The sequence below is a fragment of the Dipodomys merriami genome, unplaced genomic scaffold, assembly GCF_024711535.1.
Source record: "Dipodomys merriami isolate MVZ:Mamm:240054 unplaced genomic scaffold, mDipMer1.0.p SCAF_42, whole genome shotgun sequence".
In the NCBI taxonomy this organism is placed as follows: Eukaryota; Metazoa; Chordata; class Mammalia; order Rodentia; family Heteromyidae; genus Dipodomys; species Dipodomys merriami.
This window is the reverse complement of record NW_027205826.1, coordinates 12830839-12856280: the sequence shown is the minus strand read 5'-3', so window position 1 is coordinate 12856280 and position 25442 is coordinate 12830839. Positions and strand designations below refer to the sequence as shown.

General features: G+C 46.8%; 1 protein-coding gene across 5 annotated transcripts in view; it reads left to right on the top strand.

The window, feature by feature from the left end:
- Positions 1-16411: 16411 nt before the first annotated feature.
- The window catches only part of Hlf (HLF transcription factor, PAR bZIP family member), a 53454-nt gene continuing 44423 nt past the window's right edge, over positions 16412-25442 (top strand). The window contains exons 1-2 of one of the 5 annotated variants that reach the window (XM_069993254.1): positions 16412-16834; positions 20385-20720. In XM_069993254.1, coding sequence (XP_069849355.1) covers positions 16720-16834; positions 20385-20720 — 451 coding nt within the window. In that variant the 5' untranslated portion in view covers positions 16412-16719. The other 4 variants (XM_069993255.1, XM_069993257.1, XM_069993256.1 and 1 more) reach the window with 4 other exon arrangements.

Genomic DNA, 25442 nt, shown 5'->3' with positions numbered 1-25442 from the left:
ATGAATCACTAAATTTGGAAAGCTCTTCTTTGCCTTTTTTTTTTTTGTAAAATGGAGCATCAACTCTGAAGTGGCTACTTCTCTAATATGGCATGTGTATCTGACATCTAAGATTGACGGTCTATGAGCAATCTACCTCGAGTCAGGTTACTTGAAAAGGTGAGGTGACTGAGCTGATCTCCATATCGGAAATCTCTATTCTATTAGATTAAGAAAAAGCAAATCTAGAAATCTAAGGGCAAAACCATGTGAGTTCAGAATTCTGAAAACAATCAAGCTTTCTTTCAAGTATGTAAGAATTTTGGAACTGTCTCCTTCACTTGGACATGCTTTCTGGGCTGGGAAGATGTCATTAGAGTCCCAGAGAATGACTAGCATGGTTGACGTCCAAGCATAGCAGAATTATTGGTGAACACTGAAATCAAGCAACTGTAAGACAAAATCTGAATGGTTTAAACAACAGTGGTTGTAAAACAATGGAAGTGTTACAGTTCTTGAAAGGAAAGCTGTAAGACAAGAAGTAATACCAGCCTGGCGGCTGTGGTTCACACCTGTAATCCTAGCTACTGAGGAGGCTGAGATCTGAGGATCACAGTTCAAAGCCAGCCCAGGCAGAAAAGTCCATGAGACTCTTCTCCAATTAACCACTAGAAAAACAGAAGTGGTGCTGTGGCTCAAGCGGTAGAGCGCTCACCTTGAGCTGAAGAGAGCAGGGATAGCGCCCAAGCCCAGAGTTCAAGCCCCACGACCGACCAAAAAAAAAAAAAAAAAAAAAGTAATGCCAATGTGGATGCTCTCCTGAATTCTTTCTCAGGATTCCAATGAATAGTAGTTCTGATCCCCACTTTACTGATGGAAAAACAGGCTTGGGAATTCTGACGGTCTAAGAATGCCAAACAAGACATTTATAGAGCCAGGTGGTTTTCCATGTCTGTGTCCCATAAATGCTTGTGCTGCTTCTTCCTCTAACCCAGTTTCATCCCTATCCCCTCTTTATTCCCTGTACTGTTTTTGACAGTGTGGTAAAGGGCTATGAGCTCTGGGTTGAAAGTCAGGAGATGGTCATTCCAGCCATGACCTTGAGCGTTCTGGGTTCCAGTTTTCTGATCTGAAAATGTGGGCTTGCTGGAGTAAAGAAAGATGGTCCTTCCACTGTCGGGTTCTCATGGAAAGAGGGGTGGTGGGACATTCAGCAGGTGCAGGTATGACAGACAGGGCTGTGCAATCAACATTTTAGGCCAGCTGCTCCAGTCTCTTCTTAAGACTTTTTGGTTTCCATTCTCTATGTCCACACACGTCTTCTGGGGAACAGCTTCTCTACCCCCCCAACTCCCCTCCCCCCCCCAAACCAAGACACAAGTACTTCATTAAATGAGGATTGAGGGCTTTCTGGATTCATATCATTGAGCCTTATTCACACTATGAATAAAAGTCATCTGATTTCAGTCTTCATGGAACTGATATTACTTCACAGCCAAACACAAATAAATGATTATACATTTCTTAAAGTATCAAGAAAGAAAAAGGAAGGAAGGAGGGAAAAAAGAAGGAAGGAAGAAAGGAAGGAAGGAAGAAAGGGAGGGAGGGAGGGAGGGAAGGAGGGAAGGAAGGAAGGAGGGAAGGAAGGAAGGAAGGAAGGAAGGAAGGAAGGAAGGAAGGGAGGGAGGAAGGAAGGAAGAGAGGGAAGGAGGGAGGGAGGGAAGGAAAGGGAAGAAAGAGCTTGAGACAAAAAGAACTACTTTGCAGAAGAGAGTTGCTTTAGAGAAAGATGTTTAGGATGAGTTCTGAAAGCTGAGGAGGGCATAATAGTTATGGGTAGAGTGGCAGGAAGAACTTCAGGCAGATAGAACAGTTCCTACAAAGCCCCTAAGCTTGGAATGTTGTCTGCTTTCCAGGTCTAAGGAATGTGGACTTAAGTGAAGCCAGAGGTATAATCAGGGATCACAATCCAAAGGACAAGGTCAAAGCTGAAGTTGAGAGACTGGATTTTAACCAAGATGAAGCAGAAAGCCAGAGGCAGATTTTAAGCCCAGAGGAAAAATGATCTATCATCGCTCCCTTTTTTGATTCATGTGTCATTTAGAGAGAGAGTGAGAGAGTGTGTGTCTATGTGCGCATGTGCACGCCTACACATGCACATGATACGTTTTGTTGACATCTACAACACATTCAGAAAAATCCACACATTGTAGGTTTTCACTCAATAAGTTGTTAATGACCTAGAAATCCCTATGTAATTAGCACCTCCATCAAGAAACAGAACATTAACTGGGTACTTGTGGGTCATAACTGCCATCCTCACTACTTGGGAGGTTGAGATCTGAAGATCCTGTTTCAAAGACAGAAAAGCCCAAGAAACTCTCCAATTAACCACCAAAAAGCCAGTATCAAAAGAAGATGTAGAAGAGCACCAGCCTTGAACAACAACAACTACAAAAAAAAAACCAAGCCAGCGCATGAGACGCTGTGTTCAAGCCATGGTACCTGCATGAGAAAAAGAAGAAGAAGAAAAGAAGCCGAACATCACCCAAGTGCCGTATCTTCTGTCAGATCCCATTCCATGTACTCTATACCTCAGTACTGAGTTAAAGGGCTCCTTGCTGCTTTTGAGCATTGATGATCACATTTTCTGTTTAGGGTCTGATCATTATACAAATCCATTATCGGAAACAAATGCATATAAGCTTCTATTTAAATAAACTCTAGGCAAGCATAGGTAGAGAATTCTAGAAAATGCAAACTAATATATGGTGACAGACAGCAGACAGCAGATGGCCTGGGGGAGAAGTAGAAAGGAATGGCAAGAGCATAAGGAACCTTTGGGGGTGAGGGGTGGATATATATTCATTATCTTGATTATAGTGATAAGTCCATGGGTCTATGCAGACGTCAAAACTTATCAAATTATATGCCGAATCATCTGTTGGCTTATTGTATGGCAATTAGACCCAAATAAAGCTGTCAAAAAGGTACTTCAAAAATAGCTTGCTTGATATTTAGTGATCAGCTGAGTCAATATGAACTAGACTAGGGTTTGTTAGGTTGTTTGATTTTTAAATTGTTATTATAACAACGATGGGTTGTTTTTTTAATTTAAAAAAAATTTTAATTGTTATTATAAAGGTATGGAGGAGTCACAGTTATATAAGTCAGGTAAAGAGTGCATTTCTTTTTGGACAATGTCACCTCTTTCCTCACCCTAGACTGGAGGTTTTTATGGATGTGTGGTGGAACATTGAAATTCATTTTAATCCTATATCCTCGGGTCACAAGAATTATTGGGGCTTTCATGTTTATGTGTGAGTATGTTTCTGGAAAGATCAAGAACCTGGAAATAGATAATACTCAAAATTTACTACTTCCTGATTAGTCTACAAAGTTGTACTATTATTTATGCAATACAGTTTACCTGTTCAGTCTATCTAGTGGAAAATCACAGATTTTCTTGCATAAGCAAATCTTGTCCCAATTCTGTATTAAGCAACAATATTAGTAATTCATGATTAGCTGTGGTAAGAATACAGATGCCGTGAGCATCAATCATTACTACAGATCATAGATTCTTTTGCTTAGAAAGCTACTTGTTGGACATTTGTTTATGAATACCCCACCCATTCCCAAGAGTATGATGGCTTCTAAACTCATAGAGACTCTTTCTACTGCATAATAGTCAGATCTGGGTGTCTCTGGTTCCATCTCCACCTTGTATGTGAGATGTATCCGTGTGGTTGCACGCAATGGATTCTCCAATGGTAGGATGAGTAGCTGAGAGACAAGGTTGGGATTGGGGAATGCAGCCAAGAGGTAGTGTGGGCACCAAGCATATTTCTGAGGATGGAACTGGTGTGCAGTGCGTGCGCTTTGGGCTGGAATTCTGTGTGAATAGCCTTGACCACGATGTCAAAGAGGGATCACAGCTGGGCACAGGCAGCTCATGCCTGTAATCCTAGCTACTCAGGAGGCTGATATCTGAGGATCGTGGTTCGAAGTCAGCCCAGGCACTAAAGTCCATGAGATTCTTATCTCTAATTATTATCTCTAATTAAACGACCAGAAAACTGGAAGTGGCACTATGGCTCAAAGTGGCAGAGTACTAGCTTTGAGCAAAAAATGTTTAGGAATAGCACCCTGGCCCTGAGGTCAAGCCCCACAATCAACAAAACAAAGAGTGAAGTACGGCTTATGAAGAGGATTCTAGGACCCAGAATTGCTTTGCAGGAAAGAGCAAAGGGCCATCAAAGGTAAATAGTGATTTTCTCCCTGAGGACCAGGATTTGTAATTGATATTTGGAGGATTAGGTGGCAGGAAATGAATATATGGAAAAGGAGACAAGGCTCTTTCAGACAGATTGCAGCCATGAAATTAAGACTTTTGCAGAAAGAGCTGATATTATTGCAAATCTTTGGCTTCCAAGCTTTCTATGGTTTGAAACAAGGATAAGGAAGGACACTCACACACAGGAAGAAAAAGAGGAAGAAACTTATCTCATTGGTAAAATTATACTGATCACATACAAAGCAGAGGAAAAGATAAGGATTACAGGGAGAAACAGAGATGATTTCCCCCCCAAGTTTCAAAACACAAATCCTGAATGTATTAAGACAAGAAAATACTTCCATTCCTTTGTGTTTGTTGGTTCTACATTTAATATTTCTCTTTTAAGCAACTGGCTCCAGGAATCTGATTAAGAGGCAATATCTGTATCTAAAACTTGTGGGGCTTTTTAAATCTCTGAAACTGATGACTGGAGAAGCAAAGATTAGGCACCCAAGAGCCAGGGGAGTTCACAGAGAAAAAAAAAAGTATAGATAGACAATGAAAGGTTCATCTATGTTCTAACCCCCAGTGCCTGTGACAACAACCTTAGTTAGAAATAGGACCCCTGTTGGAATGATTAAGTTAAGGATGTCAAAATCATCTTGTATTTGGGTTGTATTTAGGATATTTAGGCCATTGTCTCTTTGAAAGGGGAAAATGTTATATGAGAATTCAATCACGAGATACAGAGAAACCTTACTTTGAGAGGTCGAACTGGGAGTCTTTATTGGAGACCCAGCAACTGCAGATGGACACCGGTCTCAAAGACCAGCAGCCCCTCAAATACACTTAATACTGTTAGAAAACTGAGCCAGACAGTAGTAAAGCAAAGAAAGAGCAGAAAATACCAACAAGCCAACTCCAATGGAGAGCTGAAGTGGGATACCATGTGACCAGAGGAGGGACAGAAGACAGGAAACAGGATGAAAACATGGCATGGTATAACAGTGCCTGAGCTGGTCTGGGATTAAAAAGGGCCAATGTCAGGGTTCAGGGTCACAGGAAACTAAAGAGGCTTCCAAGTTTAAGATACAGGACTGACAGGTCCAATAACCAATCATCCAAGTCCCCGCCCCTACCTCTAGGAATTTAGACATGCCTATCACCTGCGGGTGGAACTTCACTGCCTGTACCATGAAGACAAGATGGCTCTAGTTAAACCCAATACCCAGCTGGGTGCCGGTGGCTCACACCTGTAATCCTAAGCTACTCAGGAGTCTGAGATCTGAGAATCGCAGTTCAAAGTCCGCCAGGTAGGAAAGTCCATGAGACTCTTATCTCCAATAAACCACCTGAAAACAGGAAGTTGCACTGTGGCTCAAGTGGTAGAGTGGGAGCCTTTTGCTGAAGAGCTCAGGGAAAGTGCCCAGGCCCAGAGTTCAAGCCCCATGACTGACAAAAAAAAAAAAAAAAAAATCCCCATCATCCACCACGTGGCCAAGATGGCACAAGTTAGATCCAGTATCATATTTCACTTTCAACCTTGTATGCACTTAATACTGTCAGGAAACTGAGTCACTTGGGTAATAAAGAGCAGAAAAACAATCTCAACAAAGCAGTTCAAATCTAATGAAAAGAGTTGAAGAGGGATGCCATGGTGACCTAAGGAGAGTCAGGAGACACGAGGCATGGTGCAAAAATGGCAGTAGGGATGGGAGGTAGGGGGGAATGGGGGACTTAAATAGGATCATGGTCAGGGGCAGGGTCACAGGAAGCTCAAGAGTTTAAAGAGCCCTGTGAGTTCACAGATCTGGTAGGTCCAGTGACCTACTGTCCAAGTCCCTGCCCCTGCCTCTAGGAATTCAGACACACTCATCACCTGAGGATGGGGGTAGGGATCCACCTCTAAGAGTTTTGGGAAACTCTCAATCATCTACCATGTTGCCAAGATGGTGCCAGTTAGACCCAGTATCCTTACTTCAGAAGGAAAATAAAACAAGACTCGAGACCTCCATTGACATTGAAATAAGGATACTGGGTCTAACTGGTGACGCTGTTTCTAACTTGGAAGTTTTCTGTCCACTTGCAGTCACTGTCTTCCTAATAAATACACCCAATTCTCAACATGTGTATCTCATGACTGAATTCCCATATAACAACAATGAGGAAAAGACTATGTGGACATGGAGGCAGAGACCGGAAGAGGTAAGGAAGGGTTCTCCCCTAGAGGATTTGGGATAGTTTGGTGATGGAAACTCTAGACAACTAGACAGCTCATTGTAAAGGCAGGAGCTAGTCTCTGTCACAGATCACTAATGATTCAGCACTAGGCCCCGTAATCTGTATTCTAATGACGTCTAAACTTCGGTACTGTAGGGTTGGAAAGCAACTACTGAAGAGCAATTGAACAATGTCACCCCTTCCCTCACTCTCTTCCAGTTTTTCCCTCCCATCCCCATCCACAAGTGGTGTAGTTCACTTTCAACACAGCGTCCAGTGAGTACCACAGCTGCATGGCGTAACATTGTTCAAAAGAAAGGGTATCTTTATCTGAATGAAATGGGGAGGCTGGGTCTAGCCACTACCCGTTAGCTACGTGATGGATAGGGAATTCGGTTTAATTGGCGCCATCTTGTCTTCATGGTAGAAGAAGGTGAAGTCCCACTTCCCAGGTGACAGGAGTGACTAAATTCCAAGAGGCAGGGGTGGGGACTTGAATGATAGGTTACTGGACCTATCAGTCATGTGCCTTGAACTTGGGAGACTCTCAAGTTTCCTATGATCCTGACCCCTGACCCTGACACCACCTGGCACCATGACTCCATGCCTCAAGTCTCCTATCTCCTGGCTTTCTTCTAGTAGCCCTGGTGCCCCACTTCATCTCTCCACTGGAATTGATCTGGTTTGTTGGTATTGTTTTCCTGCTCCTTCTTTGCTTTATTGTTGTCATGGCTCATTTTTCTAACAGTGTTAACTGTATTTGAGGGGCTGCAGGTCTTTGTGACAAGAGTCCACTGCAGCCGTCAGCCTTCCAAGAAAGACTCCCAATTCGACCTCTCAAAATGTGGCTTGTGACTGAGTTACAACAGGCTTATATAACTGGAACCTCTATGTATCACCTTTACAATAACAAAATGCACTAAAACTTTTATATAATATAGAAAAAAAGTGTAAATTGAATGGGACTTTTATTTTTCAGAATTGAACTATCTCCTACCATACACCTATGGAATTCCCATAGGCTGCTTGCCGTTTTCCTAGCAAAGTACCTGAGACATTTAGGCAGTGGTATGAGATACCCAGATTATTAGTTACTGGAGACTTGTATTTTATTTAAGCACTGAGAGGATAGCGACTAGAGTCACAAGGCTAACAGCATGACAGTAGATCTCACGGAGATGGGAACCATTGTGATTCAGCATATGCAAAAACTCATGAGGAAGGAGTGCTAGATGGTCAGGGTTAGGTCTCAGAGGTAAACAGAAACCCGAGCTGGAGAGGTAATGGAGAATCTGGGAGGCATTGATAACAAACACGACTAACATTCAGATTTGGATCAGAGCTGACAAGCAAAGAAGGAAGGACCAAGCTGCTAAACTCTGTAAATAATATTCTTCCCTCCTTCCCAGGTGGACAGGATGAACAGTTGAAATAGGAGAGGGAGAGAAAATAATCCGTGGGCAAATGGACTCAAGCAGATGACACTGAACTTCGACACTGAACTTAAATACAAGGTCAAATGCCTTCTGTTTAATGGCAATCATGTAATCTGGTGTGAAGAAGGAACAGCAGCCTTGAGAAGTACATGGGGTGGGGGCAAGGAGGAGAAGAATGGATGTAAAAGCAGGATTCTCTGAAGGCCCCGAGGAGAGCCAGCTTTCTCTGGAAAGACTGGATGCCTTCACCAAGACAGCTCAGTGGTAGCTGTGCAGGAAGGGCACTGAAGGATGAGCCACGTATCCATCAGATGAGGACAGGAAAGCTAGCACAAAGAGAAAGACCATGACCACCCTCTGTTGTTGGGCCTAATAAGTATTAGGGCATTTTCTCCTCACCTCAAGTTGCTACAATGACTGTGTTCACTTGACATTTGGAGAGATGGATATTCCAAGAAACGAAGTGACTTGTCTAAAGTCATCCAACTGACAGGAGGCAGAACTGAGATTAGAGCCCCAGGGGTCTTTGTCTGGAGCTTCTAGATACACACAGCTCACACAGGTTGGAGGCAGTCAGCTGCCTCTGAGCTGTGTGCCCTCTCCATGTCACTAGTCCCCTCCAAATGACAATATTCACTCTATACAATGAAGAATGCAGGGGTCATATGTGATTTTTTTCTTTCTAGGTGTCCTGATCCTAGAAATTGCGCTTCCTTCCATTCCGAACTTTTGTCCTCATTGGAGTGATCACATTACAGTCATTCCCCAAACAATCCCTAACGATTCCAAGAATGGATGGCTACCCTATACTGGTCCTACCTAAGCCCTTCCATTAAACTAAACTATGGAAGAGAAGTTACTCAATTCCAACGGAGGAAAACCAGAGGTATGAAATTCCTGAAGTCCTGGATGCCTCCTACCCCTATACTCAAAGGAGGTGAGTTCGCAGAGACAGAGAAAGAAGACAGTCTCAAGGAAGAGTGAGATATAGTGGCAAAGCAGTCCAAGGCTTCCAGATGCCCCTATTTGCCTGAGCCAGTTGGACATTGGTCTATGGACACAGCAGAGTTTTCTCCACTAAGAAACATCAGTACCTATCTCTCAGGGTTGTTGGAAAGATGGATGGCAATGATGCATGCAATGCTGTCCTGCATAATGCCTTCCCAAGTCTGTGCATGGCCAACAGTAGTTGTTTCTGTAACAATCACCAGCATCATTCTTCCTCTAGTAAACTTTGCATTCCAGAAAACAGAACAGCTTGTAAATCACGCTATGCTATTCCCACTGTGTACCCTGAAATGCAATGCATCTCCCATTCCTTGCCTGGTTGGCCTGCTCTGACTAGATCTGCAAAACCTTTGCTAAGGATTCTCTCTGGAGATTTCCCTGAGCTCTTCAGAGTTAACCAACCTCCAACTCTCTTTCCCCTTATTCATCAAGAGTACATGTCTTCCTCAGACAGGTGTTTAAGGTGCTGTCTCCCTACTCAGACTGCCAGGGTTCTGTGGCCATATGTATCTCTCTGTTCCAATCCCTGGGCTCCAGCTTACTGTCTGGCCTAGAAGATTGAGAAGACAGCTAGGTTGTCAAGTCAGGAAAGCAGGTCTCCTGAAAGCTCATCCATCTTAATGTTCCCTGTCTGACCAAAAAAAAAAAAAAAGTGCATTAACAGATGGGGAATGGTGTGTTTGGAGCTTAGCAAAATTGAAATCCTTAATAGTCAGAAATGCTGCCTCCAGCACTGTGTGAAGGCCAGCAGATGTGATACCTGCAAGGCAGAATGAGCAAGAAGAAAGTAACCTTAGCAGGTGTCTGTCTATGTGTGAGTAACAAGGTCTAAATCACCGTGAGCCAAACAAGACCCTTCAGGATGTTTCCTTCTGCATCTCTCTCCTACCTCCAAGTCCTCGTGATAAAAACATCCGCATTGTCATACTTGCTTCACTGGCAAAGAAGTCAGCCAGGCTCTGTGCACCTGGCTGACACTGCCTCCTGCCATTATGGCCATCCTACTCGCGTCTTGCTCTGATTTCATGCCCAGCAAGAAAGCTCCCATGGAGAGCAGTCCTACAGGGCAGAAAACACACTGTCCAGCTGACACCAATTTTTAAATATTGCTTGAAGTTTAGCATACCTGGCATGCTCCTTAGCAAGAACTCCTCTAAAGGAAAGCTATTGTAGACTAATCTGGTTCATGCCCTGTGTTTCTCAGCCTGTCACACTTGAATCAATTACCAATGTTCCAACAAAGACATTCATTTATAAGCATAAGGTTGGCCAATCCCTTATGACATGGTGCACATGAAATCCCAGGAACCTTGTCGAGGATAGTGAGTGACCATGTTGCCAAATCAAAACCTTGGTCTTGAGATGAAGACTCAATGAATAGAAGGAACTGGACTCTAAATTCTTGAATGATAATTGTTCTGGCTCTTTGCAAGTCTGCAGGATATATTGGCTGTGGAACTGTTTGTTCCATGACAGCCTGTATGCTCTTACCTTGCATCTATGGTCATCTTCTCTTCCTGTTTATTTTATTTTATTTTATCTTTGTCAGTCATGGGGCTTGGACTCCGGGTCTAGGCGCTGTCCCTCAGTTCTTCAGCTCAAAGCTAGTGCTCTACCACTTGAGCTACAGCACCCCTTCCAGTTTTCTAAGTGGTTTATTGGAGATAAGAGTCTCATGGGCTTTCCTGCCCCAGCTGGCTTTGAACCACGATCCTCAGATCTCAACCTCCTGAGTAGCTAGGATGACAGGCGTGAGCCACCATGCCTGGCTCTTCCTGTTTATTCAAAGTCTAAACTCTGATCACCTGAGGTTTGGGCATAATATTTGAGTGGGTGGTTGAGGTGCGTCAGTTTTGGTAAAACTGATCAGTACTTGAGCTGGAGAAATTAAGTACTAGAATGAGTCTCAATGACGCCACCTGTCCTTGGCTTAAGTCTTTACCATGACATGTACTTACTAGGCTTGAAGTCATTTCGAAGTGTGACTCACCCAATGAAGTTCTGATCCTTCACTCCTTTGTATGACATAGGATATAGCCATTCCATCCTTATTCTGACCCAATCTGGAATCTGCTGTTTTATTTTTTTTTCTCTTTTCCAGTCATGGGACTTGAACTCGGGGCCTGAGAGCTGTCTCTGAGCTTTGTGGGTCAAGGCTAGTGCTCTACTACTTGAAGCCATAACTCCACTTCCCGGCTATTTGAATTTTCACTATACTTCAGACTGTATTTTCTTTGGAAGTGGGAGCAATAGAATGTGACTGCCTGGCCAAAGAGAGAAAAGAGAGAGAAGGAAAAGGATGCATATGTTTAGACGAAAAGTAGCCCCTGACATTGTGGGGTAAATAGACTGGCAGAATCCTGGGGTTGGGGATGGGGGAGCATCTCTACAAAGGAGCAGAGAAACCAGGAAATGCAAAAAACATTCCCCAAATGCAAGCCCTCACCTTTGTCTACACTTTCAAATGGTTACCAAGTACCTCCACATGCAGGATAACACTTAATTATTCTCCTAGGGACTCCACAAGCTGGGAAACACAGGCCTCAATTTGTATTTCACACAAAGAAAACCCAGATCAGAGAGGGCATCCAAGGTCACAGGACAGAGGCAGGCTCTGGATCTGTGGGATATCCAGTGGGTTCATGAGTAGATGTCTGACATTCATTAGCTGGATGGAGATGAAGAACACCAGCATTGGAGTCAAGCAGAGCTATTTTCAGCTCATAGCTTGTGTGTATGTGTATGTGTGTTTGGTATTTATAGGGACAGGGAAAGACACTGGTTTTCTGAACCTCATTGTCATCATCTGTAAATTATGGGTAATGATGCTACATACTCTATACTATGGTTGCCAGTAATAAATAAAAAGAGAATATTAAAAAGGTTAAACTCTGTTCCAGAACACATTTAAGCACCTAATAAACATGTCATCTTCCATTCCATCCCCCCCCCACCCATGGTGTTGTTTCTATTTGTAGTCACAGTAGCAGAGACTCAAGTAAGTCCTACCCCAAAGCTTGTGCTCACTCTGCTGCAACACACTGGCCTTGATTGTTTCCTTCTTCCTTTGCTACATTATATTCTTTTCTTTATTTCTCTGTGCAGTTTTCCTTCATCTTCCTGCCTGTCACACAACGTGGATGGATCCTGTTAGCCTGTCATTTTAAATGCATGCCCATGACTGGTTGAAAAATCTCTTATGCCTAAATATTTTGGTCTTCCTCACTCCAATTTTCCAGAACAATACTCGGTTTCTTCTGGCAGAGGTCAGAAAGCCTAACATTGATCTTTGCATGAGCCAACCATTGGGGGAGGAAGGGGGAACTCAGTGTTCTCTACAAACATTGTAATTGCATTTTGTTTTGCTCTGCATATTCCTGAACCAGGAGAATTGCTTGAGAGTCTTCAGGGCTTTCTATTTTCTTCAAAAGGAAATAAAAGTTTCCTGTTGGTGTCTTAGCTGAGTTAGAGGCTTTGGGAAGGAGGAAAGGGACAAGTCTGGGTTAGTGGTATAGATGCCTTTCACTTTTAAATTAATTCCCTTCTGGCAACAGGACAGACAGGTTCATCTAGAGCTTTGGTTCACTGGTATTACAAAACCCTTCGTAATCCCAGTGATCACCTTCAGCCACCCCAGGTTCCCAACCCCCGCCTCCCCTCCAGAGGACACAGGGGTAGGCATTGTGCATGGAGGTTACGCACCCACTGAGAATCTGAAGCACAGCAAGGCTCACACTGCAAAAACCTTTCTGTGGACCTGAGGGGCCTGTGCCAACATGGGCACTTGGTCTTTGCCCCCCACTGGGCTGCATAAGAACCTTCATGCCTGACTGATTTACAGAATTCAGAGCAGAAAAGGTTTTCTTTCTCCTCTGGCATTGATTGGCATCTTTTCAGAAGTTGATGTGGAGAAAATCTTTCTTTCTATGGTCATTCCTGTTTTTAGGATAGTTCCATCTATGGAGCCTCTGCTGCTACTCCTCACTTCTTTGCAAAACCAACTGGAGGGCTGAAAGAAGGTCAATCAGCCTGATTCTTCAAACCACAGCATCCAGGAAGCAGAACTGCAGAACATGTAGAAGTCAGGGATGGGGAGAGGAAGAAAGGACATTCTAGAAGGGAACACAACAAAAATGGGTGAAAACATGGAGAAAGGAAATTGGTAAATACATGTAAAGATTCTCCTCCAAAGAAAATCTATTTCCCAGGTCCCTTCCATACTCTTTCTACATTCCTGTTAGAGCATCCCTTGCAATGTTGCCTTACAGTTACACAGGCAAATCCTCACCTACACTGGGAGCTCCCATTTGACATTTGTCCTCTCTGACTCATCTTTGTGTGCCACTCAGAGCTGTACACATAGCTGGATTGAAGTGTGGTGGGATGAATGGCTGGGAGGACCTACATTCCACCAGTGATCTGGTGAACTATGACCAGAAGATCTGGGTCCTACTAGTGATGTGCAACAACTTCCCTAATGCTATTTGCCTTCGCATGAAGTTAGAATAATTGAATGAGCTGGGCATTGGTTGTTCACACCTGTAATCCTAGCTACTCGGGAGGCTGAGATCTAAGGATCACAGTTCAAAGCAGGCCCAGGCAGAAAAGTCCCTGTGAGACTCTTATCTCCAATTAACCACTCAAAAACCAAAAGTGGCGCTGTGGCTCAACATGTTAGAGAACTAGACTTGAACAAAAGAGCTCAGGGATAGCACCTAGGCCCTCTGAGTTCAAGCCCCACAACCAGAAAAAAAAAAAAAGAGTAATTGAACAACCGAGGCAGATGGTTTATTTGGCAGCTTCCAATGAACCGTGCTACTCAACTCCCATGCCCTGCCCTGTCTACTTCCTTTCCAGGATGAGTCACGGCTCTGCTATGTACCTCACTTTGGACAGTGATGCTTAAACAAACAAATCTGGCACTTCGGGCCATACCCTGGAATCTACTCTGGAGAGAACACATAGAAAGAGCATGCAAGGAAAAGAGAGAAAGTAAGGCCAGCCCTGCCACAGTGTCAGCTGAACCTGGCCAGAATGATGAGAACTTATGAAATGATGGGTGGTCATCATCTCTTAGATGATGGATGATGGATGGATGGTGGTGACCTGTCATGTTGCAGCTTACTAGCTCAGCATTAGGTGACATAACACTGTGGAAGGTCTATGGAAGTACACAAGCACAGGGCATTTGTGAGGGGCTCTATCTCTGAGCATAAATGTAGGCTGAGTTTTATGCTGATCTGCAGAACTCTATCCATTTGAGAATTACCCAGAGAGAGATAGTCCCTTATGAAAAACAATATAACATTATATCCAAACAGCACAGCTATGGGTTTCTTCTAATTTCCACCCTCTTATCCTCCCTCTTCATTACAGACCCTCTTTAGGGGCTCCAGGGAAATAAACCCCACTAAGACTCTACTTCCTACTTCAGGGTCAGCATAGGGTCACAGATGCCCTTATGACTCACAGAAATAAGGTTTTCCTTCATCTGTGCCCATTCATGGTTACAGACCCCACCCCAGCTCAAATGATGCTAGGCTTAGGCTGCTCTTCCACGGCTCATGCCTTTAATCTTGGCTACTCAGGAGGCTGAGATCTGAAGATCATGGTTCAAAGACAGCCTGGGTGAGAAAAGTCTGTGGAAGTCTTATCTCCAGTTAACTACCAGAAAACCAGAAGTGGTGTTATGACTCAAGCACTTCCCTTGAGCTGAAGAGCTTAGAGACAGTGCCCAGGCCCAGAGTTCAAGTCCCACAACTAACAACAACAAAAAAGATGCTAGTCTTAGCAAGGCAATGTGGAGAAGGAGGACAGGACAATAAAGCACCAGCTCGCTTGCTTGCTGGTCCTCTGCTTGCTGTAGGTGATGTCAGAGTTCTGCCCAGGGACACATAAGGGCTCATGAAGGCTGGGGGTGGGGGGGGACCCACCACCTTTCAGGTGCTAAGGAGAGTGGCTTAAGAAATTCTTTGTTGTCTGGGCACTGGTGGCTCACACCTGTAATCTTAGCTACTCAGGAGGTTGAGATCTGAGGATTGTGGTTCAAAGCCAACCCCAGGCAGGGAAGTCTGTAGACTCTTATTTCCAAATAACTACCAGAAAACTGGAAGTGGCACTGTGGCATAAAGTGGTAGAGTGCTTGCTGTGAGCAAAATTGCTCAGGGACAGTGGCTAGTGTAAATATTCCTCAAGTCCCATGCTGGGTAGTTGGGTAGCTCTCTTTCCCACCCACATTTCCATGAAGGCAAAGGAATGTCTATCCCATTAAACCCTTGCAGCTCAGCCTGTGGCTCCCCTTACCACAGGACTTTTTGTACTCCACACAGAATTGTAGAAAGGAATTATTTAGGAGTGGTTGTGTGGGACCACCCAGAGAGCTCTAAAAACTAATGATCCCTGGACATCACCAAGGGTCTCCTTTTAGTTGATTGGGGGGAGCTGCCTGTTATCTTTAAAAAAAATTATTGTAAAGGTGTTATACAGAGGGGTCACAGTAAGGCAATGAGTACATTTCTTGTCAAGCATTATTACCCACTCTCATTTCGAAATCAATTTTTTTTTTTCCAGTCGTGGGGCCTTAACTCTGGGCCTGGGTGCTGTCCCTCAGCTCTTCAGCTCAAGGCTAGTGCTCTACCACTTGAGCCACAGCGACACTTCTAGCTTTTTCTGCTTATGTGGTGCTGAGGAATTGAACCCAGGGCCTCATGCATGCAAGGCAAGCGCTCTACCATGAGCCACCTTCCCAGCCCTCAAGATCAATTTTAATGAAACTAGTTTAAAACAAAGGATTCAAGAGAGTTGAGGCAAGGGATTCTCTAATTGTCAGGTTGAAAACTGCTCATAGAAACTCAGTATTTCTCTTCTAATTTTGTCCCCCCCCCCCCTCTGGAAAAAAAAGGAAGACAGACAGACAAAAGATGGAATAAAGAAAGGGAGGGAGGGGCTGGGAATGCGGGTTAGTGGTAGAGTGCTTGCCTAGCATGCCTGTGGCCCTGGGTTCGATTCCTCAGTATCCCATAAACAGAAAAAAAGCCAGAAGTGGCCCTGTGGCTCAAGTAGCAGAAGGCTAGCCTTGAACAGGGGGCCGTGTGCCCAGACCCCGAGTTCAAGCCCCAGGACAAGAGAGAAGGAGAAGATTCTGGTGGATCTGAGTTCGCTTTTCGGGGTGAGCACCTGGCAAAGGTTGGGTAGGAAAAAAAACCCATACGCGCGACGACGCTAAACAGGCAGCGGGTGGGGCGGGGCCCGAGGGCGGGGCCGCGCGGTGGGGGTGGGGCGCCACGCCTCTGCACGCCTATGGGCGCGCGGTGCGGGCCCTGACGTCACTCTTGTCAGGGCCGCCGGCACATGGGCGGCCGGATGCGCTGAGCCCGGCGGCCGGGGCGCTGCGGGGCCGCGGAGCGCCGGGAGCCGCGGCGGCGGGCGCGGGGCGGGGGGTGGGGAGGGGCCGCCCTGCGTGCGCCTCGGGGCTGGGCTGGTTCTTCTGGGCACCCTCGGGACGGCGGCGCGGCCGGGGGCGCAGCGAGCGCGTGCGCGGGAGCCCCCCGGGCCGACCCCCCTCCGCGAAGTTACTCCCGCGGATCGGCGGCCGCTCGGGAGGCGCCGCGCACCGCCGCGGGCGAGCGCGGACTTTCGGCGCCGGCCGCGGCCCGGGACGCGGGGAGCGCGCGGCCGCGCCGTGGACAGGCGAGCGGGGCTTCGGGCTGCGGCCGCCGCCGCCGCGTTTTCTTTTCTTTTTAAAGAAAAAAAAACAATTAAAAACCAAAACAACCAACACCAAGCGAGTGCATCGCCATGGAGAAAATGTCCCGACCGCTCCCCCTGAACCCCACCTTTATCCCGCCTCCCTACGGCGTGCTCAGGTCTCTGCTGGAGAACCCGCTGAAGCTCCCCCTCCACCACGACGACGGTGAGCGGCGCCCGGCCCTGGGATGGGGTCCCCCCACACCCTACAGACACCCCAACCCCGGCTGGGGCCGGCCCTGGGATGGGGTCCCCCCACACCCTACAGACACCCCAACCCCGGCTGGGGCCGGCCCTGGGATGGGGTCCCCCCACACCCTACAGACACCCCAACCCCGGCTGGGGCCGGCCCTGGGATGGGGTCCCCCCACACCCTACAGACACCCCAACCCCGGCTGGGGCCGGCCCTGGGATGGGGTCCCCCCACACCCCACAGACACCCCAACCCCGGCTGGGGCCGGCCCTGGGATGGGGTCCCCCCACACCCTACAGACACCCCAACCCCGGCTGGGGCCGGCCCTGGGATGGGGTCCCCCCACACCCTACAGACACCCCAACCCCGGCTGGGGCCGGCCCTGGGATGGGGTCCCCCCACACCCCCACAGACACCCCAACCCCGGCTGGGGCCGGCCCTGGGATGGGGTCCCCCCACACCCCCACAGACACCCCAACCCCGGCTGGGGCCGGCCCTGGGATGGGGTCCCCCCACACCCCCACAGACACCCCAACCCCGGCATGGGGTCCCCCACAGACACCCCAACCCCGGCTGGGGCCAGCCCTGGGATGGGGTCCCCCTCGCCCCCCCCTACTCCCCATAGAAACACACCAACCCCGGCTGGGGCTGGAGTCGCCCGGCCCTGGGATGGGGTCCCCCCCACACCCCCACAGACACACCAACCCCGGTGGGGCCGGCCCTGGGATGGGGTCCCCCTCGCCCCCCCACATCCCCATAGACACACACCAACCCCGGCTGGGGCTGGAGCTGCTGTTTCTCCTCCCTTTCCCACCGCGCCCCAACCCGGCTCGGATGAAATGAAGGCGCCCCCCCTTTCCCTCCTTCTCAGTAATAAGTCAGCAGTGTGGGAGGGTTTTTTTTTGGGGGGGAACCTTTTTTTTCCTGAACAATATTTAAAATTGCACTGGCGGTGGGGGGGGACCACGGCTCAGCTTCCTGGGGTCCCAGGGCATTCCCCCCTCCCCTGTCCTCTCCCCCTTTCCTTGCTCCTCCAGCTCAGGTGGGGTTTGACAGGGCCCCCCCCCTCCCATGGCTGCCTAGAATATGACCCAGTGAAATGGCCTGCAAAAGACCAGGAGCCTCCTAAGCAGGGAAGAAGAAATCTGGGCTGGGTTGGGGGAGTGTCTGGCTGTGGTGTGTGTGTGTGTGTGTGTGTGTGTGTGTGTGTGTGTGTGTGTGTGTGTGTGTGTGTGTGTGTGTGTGTGTGTGTGTTGGGGTGCACGTCTGTCCGAGTTACTCTGGTTATGGGAAGGGTGTGCGCGCCTCAGTCCCAGTTTTTGTTTTAGGAAAATCCCAGCGGTGGGAGCCTCCGAGACGCCTGGGCTGGGCTGCAGGGCCATTGAGAAAGAGTTGGGGGGCTGGGGAGGGGTCTGTCCCCCGAGAAGCAAGCGGAGCACGCCTCCAGCCGCGGGGACTCTTTTTTTCCGGGTGCACTTCTTCCCCACCCCTCCCCTCCCTAGTGGGAGGGGAGAGAGGAGCAGGCTCACGTGTAACCAAGCAGCAGCAGCCTGCCTCTGGCTTGAGCCCTTTCTTGGTAAGTCCCCAGAAACCTTTCCCTGGGGTAACCTTGGTTTGAAGCAGGAGTTTCGGAGGGAGGCCCCGGGACAGGAAGCTTGGAAGTGAGCGGATGACCCTATGGGGTTTGTCCTTTGGGCCGATGAGGGTTCATGCTTTTGGAATCTCCGTTACAAATGCGGATCATCCTGCCGGTGAGTGTGTAGTGTGTGTGTGTGTGTGTGTGTGTGTGTGTGTGTGTGTGTGTGTGTGTGTGTGTGTGTGTGTGTGTGTGTGTGTGTGTCCCCTGTCTTGAAAGGTGATTTGGCTGTGGGTGAGTGTGTAGTGTGTGTGTGTGGGGCCCCTGTCTTGAAAGGTGATTTGGCTGTGGGTGAGTGTGTAGTGTGTGTGTGTGTGTATGTGTGTGTGTGTGTGTGTGTGTGTGTGTGTGTGTGTGTGTGGCCCCTGTCTTGAAAGGTGATTTGGCTGTGGGTGAGTGTGTAGTGTGTGTGTGTGTGTGTGTGTGTGTGTGTGTGTGTGTGGCCCCTGTCTTGAAAGATGATTTGGCTGTGGAGGTGTATTTGCAACCTGCTTTCCAGGGGAAGGGAGAAGAACCTGTTGCATGCCAGAACTTGGGGGAGAGAGGCATGTTTTGGTTTGCAATCTGCAGATTTCTTCTTTTTTAAAAAGACTGTTCTTTGGGAGGAAGGGGCTGCCGGCTGGCTTTTGCATTCGTGGAGATAGTTTGAAGTCAGATTCTCCTATGAGATGGTGGAAGGTTAGGATGGATGGCAGTGGAGGCTGTGTTTCTTTGGGAAAGGGGAGAGATGCAGAAGCGAATTCCTTAGTCCCACCCCCGCCTGAGTACTAGAATCTACAAAATCCTGAGCTCCTTCCTGGTAAAGCTCTTATCTGATGAGAGGTTTTCCAGGTAGGAAATAGCTGCCTACCTTCATCATAGGTATGTGAAATAGCTCACCTTTACCCAACAACACCCCCCCCCCCTTCTTGGTTGCAAATATATATAATTAGTGCATGTGAATTGGGTGGTGAAATAGGGAAGGAAGAGGAAGAAGAAACTACTGTTACTTATTTATTATTTACTTATTTTTTGTCTGTTAAAAAAGAATGACAAGTGTCCCAGTAGCTTTCAGAACAAACACACGCTCCTCAGAAAGTTCTCCTTTTTTCTTCTCTGTGCCTTCCTTGTAAGGAAGGAAGTTGGAGAGTGTGGGAGTTCACTGCTGTTTTGGAAGTTCACTGTGGTAATTTTGAGTTAATATACGGGAAGAACCATGCACAGAAGTAGATACTCAATACACAGTATCCAAGAAGGCTGAAGAGTCTTGCTTTTCTAAGCTTGGGAGCATCAACTCAAACCAAGCATGATGGATGATAGATGTCTGTAATGCCAGAACTCCAGAGGCTGATGCAGGAAGAGGAGAGTTCTGGGAAGCCTAAGCTACATAGTCAGTCCCTGTCTAAAAGACACAAACAACCCACAATAAAAAACAAAAACCCTCCAACAACTTAGGTTTCGATAATCTCATATTCATATTGCAATCCGTTTCTGAAAGATAAATCAAACTTGGTGATTGGCATTTTTCTTCAAAATCACCCTAGTTGCACATAATAGCAGGTATCTTTTTCCCCCTATGTTCGACCTCAGACTTGCCTCTTTAAATAATGCCCTGAAGACTGTTACCCTTGTTTTCCGCCTTGATCAGCCTGCAGCCCTGTGCCACACATGAGAGTGCTTTCTTTCCAAAGTAAATAGGAAGATGTTGAAAAACAGACAGAGATCCTTGTCCTGCCTGAACTTTTAACTCTCCATCCACAAAAGCCAGCAGCCAGCAGCAGACCCCAGAAGCGGTGTTATAACCCAGGTTAATTTGCTGAAAGAACAACACTTCCTGTCTCTCTCTCTCTCTCTCTCTCTCTTTTCTTTTGGTAATTAAAAAGTCCAACTTTCTCCCTCGTTCTGCAGCATTTAGTAAAGACAAAGATAAGGAAAAGAAGCTGGATGATGAGAGCAACAGCCCAACCGTACCCCAGTCGGCATTCTTGGGGCCCACTTTATGGGACAAAACTCTTCCTTATGACGGAGATACTTTCCAGTTGGAATACATGGACCTGGAGGAGTTTTTGTCGGAAAATGGCATCCCCCCCAGCCCTTCTCAGCACGACCACAGCCCTCACCCTCCAGGGCTGCAGCCGGCTTCTGCAGCTGTGCCCTCCGTCATGGACCTCAGCAGCCGACCCTCTGCACCCCTTCACCCCGGCATCCCATCTCCCAACTGTATGCAAAGCCCTATCAGACCAGGTAAACTTACCAGTGTTCTCCTTTTGAATGGGGTGGAGGGGGGGAAGGAGCGGGGCCGGGAGGGAGGATGGATGGCATGGAGGCCTTAACTACTCACTGGCCTTCTTGGAGAGTAACTTCTGCAGGCACGCCACAGGGACTCGTCCCCATCTCTCACCCTGACAGTTAAATACAGACTCGAAGGATTTCTTTTTCTCCAGGTCTGGCTGAGGGCCCAGGGAAATGCATTTGTATTTGTATTTTATTTGTTGTTGGCTGTGGGGCTTGAACGCAGGACCTTGGCACTGTCCCTGAGCTCTTTTTTGCTCAAGGCTAGTGCTCTCTACCACTTTGAACCACAGCGCCACTTCTAGTTTTCTGGTGATTAATTGGAGTAGAGAATTTCATGGACCTTCCTGCCCTGGCTGGCTTTGAACATTGATCCTCACATCTCAGACTCCTGAGTAGCTAGGGTTATAGGCGTGAGCCACCAGTGTCCTGCTAAGATGCATTTTTAACCAGCTCCCCCATGGGATTCAGATACAGAGCTTCAGTTTAAGATATACCAGTCTATTATAAATGATTTCCCTAATAAAAGCCCTCTGCTCATCTTGCTTCCCACCCTTATCCTGCAGACACATAAATAATAGGATCTTTCTGGGTGATTTGGTTGGCCTGTCTGTAAGGCTTTGACTGTCCTCTGGCCTGACAGGAGGAAAATGTGAGCAGAGGTATGATGTGAGTTGCTGTCTCTCTCCCACCCTTTACATCTTGTTTAGAGGTTAACCAAGAACTGTAATTTAAAAGCAGGCTCTCAGATAAAAGTTTAGCTTTCTCCTTAGTACCAGACAGCATCTTTCTCTGATCACTATTCCTGCCAACCAATCTATGCACATATTGTTTTTATTTTCACCTGTCCATCACACTTCGTCTGCCTTTATCGAATCCTGCAAGACTGCAGAGTCGGCTCTAAATGATGTGGAGTTTTACATAAAACCATCACCTAGAAAGACAAGTGCTTCAAACCCATTGCCAGAACTGAGCAGGGTACACGCAGGACCCAGGGCAGCTCTACCTTACCCCAGAGCGCACAATGAACAGGAAGAAAGATCAGTTCATCTGCCCAGGTACCAGGAACAAAGATCCCGCTGGATACATTGACAGGAAGGTCACCCAGCAGAGGGCCTTCACTGCAGGCGAAGACAGAAAGCAGAACAATGTGAGACTTGTGTTGGAGATTGTTTCTGAACTCTGTCCTCAGCTCATGCAGAAATTTCCGTGACACACAGAGCCAGATTTAAATGCAAGGAAGGGAGGTGAAGGAGGAAGAGAATACCTCTGCCTTGATCTATGAGTACTGGAGTTTAGGTTCACCCTTTCAAATATTTCTACACTTTCATGCCTCTTCTGTTCCTTCTCCAAAATCAGCTTCGATTGATAGCTTGAGACCACTGGCTCTAATGGAATGGAACCTTACCTTTAGCCACCTCTGAAGGTTTGAGGGGATATAACGCCTCCTTTAAGTGAACCGTAGCTCTTTACTACATACAATGCATAGAGCTACCATCTTTAAGCTCTTCCCAGCCAGCCAAGTACAAAACCAACCCTTCTAACAGAAACAACAGGAGGTTGGGGAGGGTAGGAGCAAACCTAGGGAGCGACACATTGGTGCTTCTGTCATTCCTGTTGTCCCAGGAGCCTTTCTTTTGCTACTTGTTAGAAAATGATGTAACACCTTGGAGCCTCCGTTTGTTTCCCTTTGTGTAAAAGGGTAGAATTTTATTTGATGAGGTTATTGTGCAAACTAGGAGATTCAGGGTCACTGGCCAGTGCAAGTGCTAGGTGTTTCATTAATAGGAATGATTGTGGTGGTTGCTATAACTATGCCAAATTTTATCATTTATTCCAATCACTGTCACCTGCAATACTGCCTTAAGGTAATTAGGTACCAGATATAATCTTCCTTTAGAGATAAATGTGAGGAGAGTTTGCTCAATGGTTGCTAGATTGGGGGCTTCCTACAGAGAGTCAAAAGTCAGGATCTAGGAATTTGAGGCATAAGTCATTTGGGTTCCTTAGAGTCTGTATTCATTAGTAATTCTTAGATACTTGGAGCATCCCCAAAGCTGATATCCATAGCAAAGAATCCCAGCATTTTAATGGATGTCATTTTACTAGATTATGGAAGAACGACACACTGGAAATATCTTTTCATTTAAATTTGTGGGTTTTTTTGGGGGGAGGTGGGTGGGCTTGAACTCAGGGCCTGGGTGCTATCCCTGAGAGTTTTTTTTACTTTTTGCTCTACCACTTGAGCTACAGCTCCACTTCTGGCTTTTTTTGATGGTTAATTGGAGATAAAAGCCTTACAGACTTTCATGCCTACACTGGCTTTGAACCACCATCCTCAGATCTCAGCCTCCTGAGTAGCTAAGATTATAGATGTGAGCCACCAGTGGCAGGCTTGTCTTTTTTTTCAGTAATGAAAATTCACTTCAAAATAATAATTTTCTTCTTTGAATTGAAAGCCTAAATGGTAGTCCTCACATCAAAGAAGAAAAGTTAAAGCTTGACTTCAAATGCCAAACAGATAAAATCATGCCCTGCTGTTCACTCCGTGGTTGCCATTATGAGGATTGTAATGTGAAATGAATTTCTAGGGGATGTGAACTTGATGGATATGTATCACAAGTAAACCTCAAAAAGGAGAAAGCTCTCAATTGTTCTCCGTAGCTCACAGGAGTGGCCAGAATAGAAATACCAAATAAATCTTGAGGAAAACAAGTCCTCACAAAAAGAAGAACACAGATTGCAGCCATGAATATTCTGGGAATTGTACCATTTCAATCTTGATGAGGATTTCTCACCCCTGGCGCTATTCATGTCTGGTTAAGTCTTGTGGGACCCTGTCCTGTGCAGTATAAAATGTTTAGTAACATCTCTGTTTCTATCCCTGAGATGCCATCGGCACTTACCCTCCAGCTGTGAAAAGTAGAAATGTTCCTAGAGACTTGCAAATGTCCCTTGAGGATAAATTCAACTACCAGTTGAAAACCAATGGTCTAGACCTTGAATTTGGAAAGGAAAATCAGGGCTTCCTTCAGGAATCTGTCACACAAATGGATGCCATCTATCTCTTATGATACTTTATAGTAAGACTTTTGAGGAAAGTCAGGTAGCTATTAGGTTGCCACAAAGAAAGAATATATTGATAAGAGCATCATTACACTTTTTTTTTTTTTAGTAGATAAAGCTAAATGACCAGGCCAACCAGGAGACAATGGCAGAACAGTTCCCCGAGCATTGGTTTTCAGGTACTTTCTATGCACACATCTCCCCAGGTATGGTCAATAGCACTGTGTCCTTAATGCTACTCGTCTAGTTGGAAGACCACCAAGCCAGAAACTGACAAATACTCTTGGGGTAGCAAGATGAGCAGTTGGTTTTTGTTTTGTTTTGTTGGTTTTAGTTTTTTGGTTTTTTTTTTTTTGTCTGGTCGTGGGGCCTGAACTCTGGGCCTGGGCGCTGTCCCTCAGCTCTTCAGCTCAAGGCTAGCACTGTATCACTTGAGCCCACAGTGCCGCTTCTGGTTTTCTGGTGGTTTATTGGAGATAAGGGTCTCACAGACTTTCCTGCCTCAGCTGGCTTTGAAGCTCGATCCTCAGATCTCAGCCTCCTGAGTAGCTAGGATTCCAGGCGTGAGCCACCAGCACCCAGCTAAGGTGAGCATTTTTGTGAGCTTTCAAAGCTATTTACGATGACTGCTCTTCTGGACTCCTTTCATAGTTTGTATACTCCCCTCCTCTGTCTACTGCCTGGCCAACAACTGAGTTAACTCTTTTCTCTGAAGGCATACTCTCGGGATCCATGGAGACCTGAAGTGGTGATGTGGGATTGTCAGGTTTTCTGGGCCACCTTCTCTACGGAGGGTACAGTTGGGTGGGTTTTGGAGTATTAAAGCCACTTCAGAGGCTTCTGAGCCTCTGAGTACAGCATCTTGGCTGTTGGCAGGTCCGCCGGGCTGGCAGCCATCATCCTGAAGAGTTCAGTGTTTGCACTGAAGATATTATCATATGAAAGTGGGGATGCTCCTGGAGGTGTGCTGTTGGGTACAGGGAAAAATAAGAATCTGTGTGCCCCGAGAATTAAATGATAGCTCCGAGGACAGCTGTCCCTTCAGGGAAAGTCATCTAAAGTAGACAAAGGCACATTTCTTTTTATATCCCATACTTACAAAGCTAGGTTGGTTTCCTTGCGCTTCCCCCCTGCCCCGGCTTTGACTAGCTTGAGGGTATCCTACCACTTTTATGCCCATTTTCATCTGAGAACTAAGAAGGTTCTCTTTTTCCTTCTGAGCTCAGAGACGGGGTTATGCTGAAAGCTGGGTGCAGAGTAGAAGGAAACCCTTCTATGTGGTGGGAGGCGAAGAGGAGCGCTTAAGAGAAGGGGGCTAGAGTGAACCGTTGCTGCACCTGTGTGTGTGCATTGTGGAGCTGCTGTCTTCTTTCTACTGACGGTCTTTTGTGACAAGCGTTGGTAGCTATGGACCTGTGCAATAACAGAGGTAGCCTCTGTGCTGGAGGTTAGGGGATTGCGGGAGGTCCTATGAGACGAGAGGATTCTCTTCGTCCTGCCGAGAAGCTCCCCCCCCCCCCCCAGGGCCTGGAGTTTATACTTTGCAAAATACATTTCAGGTTGGAGCTCTGTGAGTGAGAGGGGCCGGGCCATGACACCTCGGATATC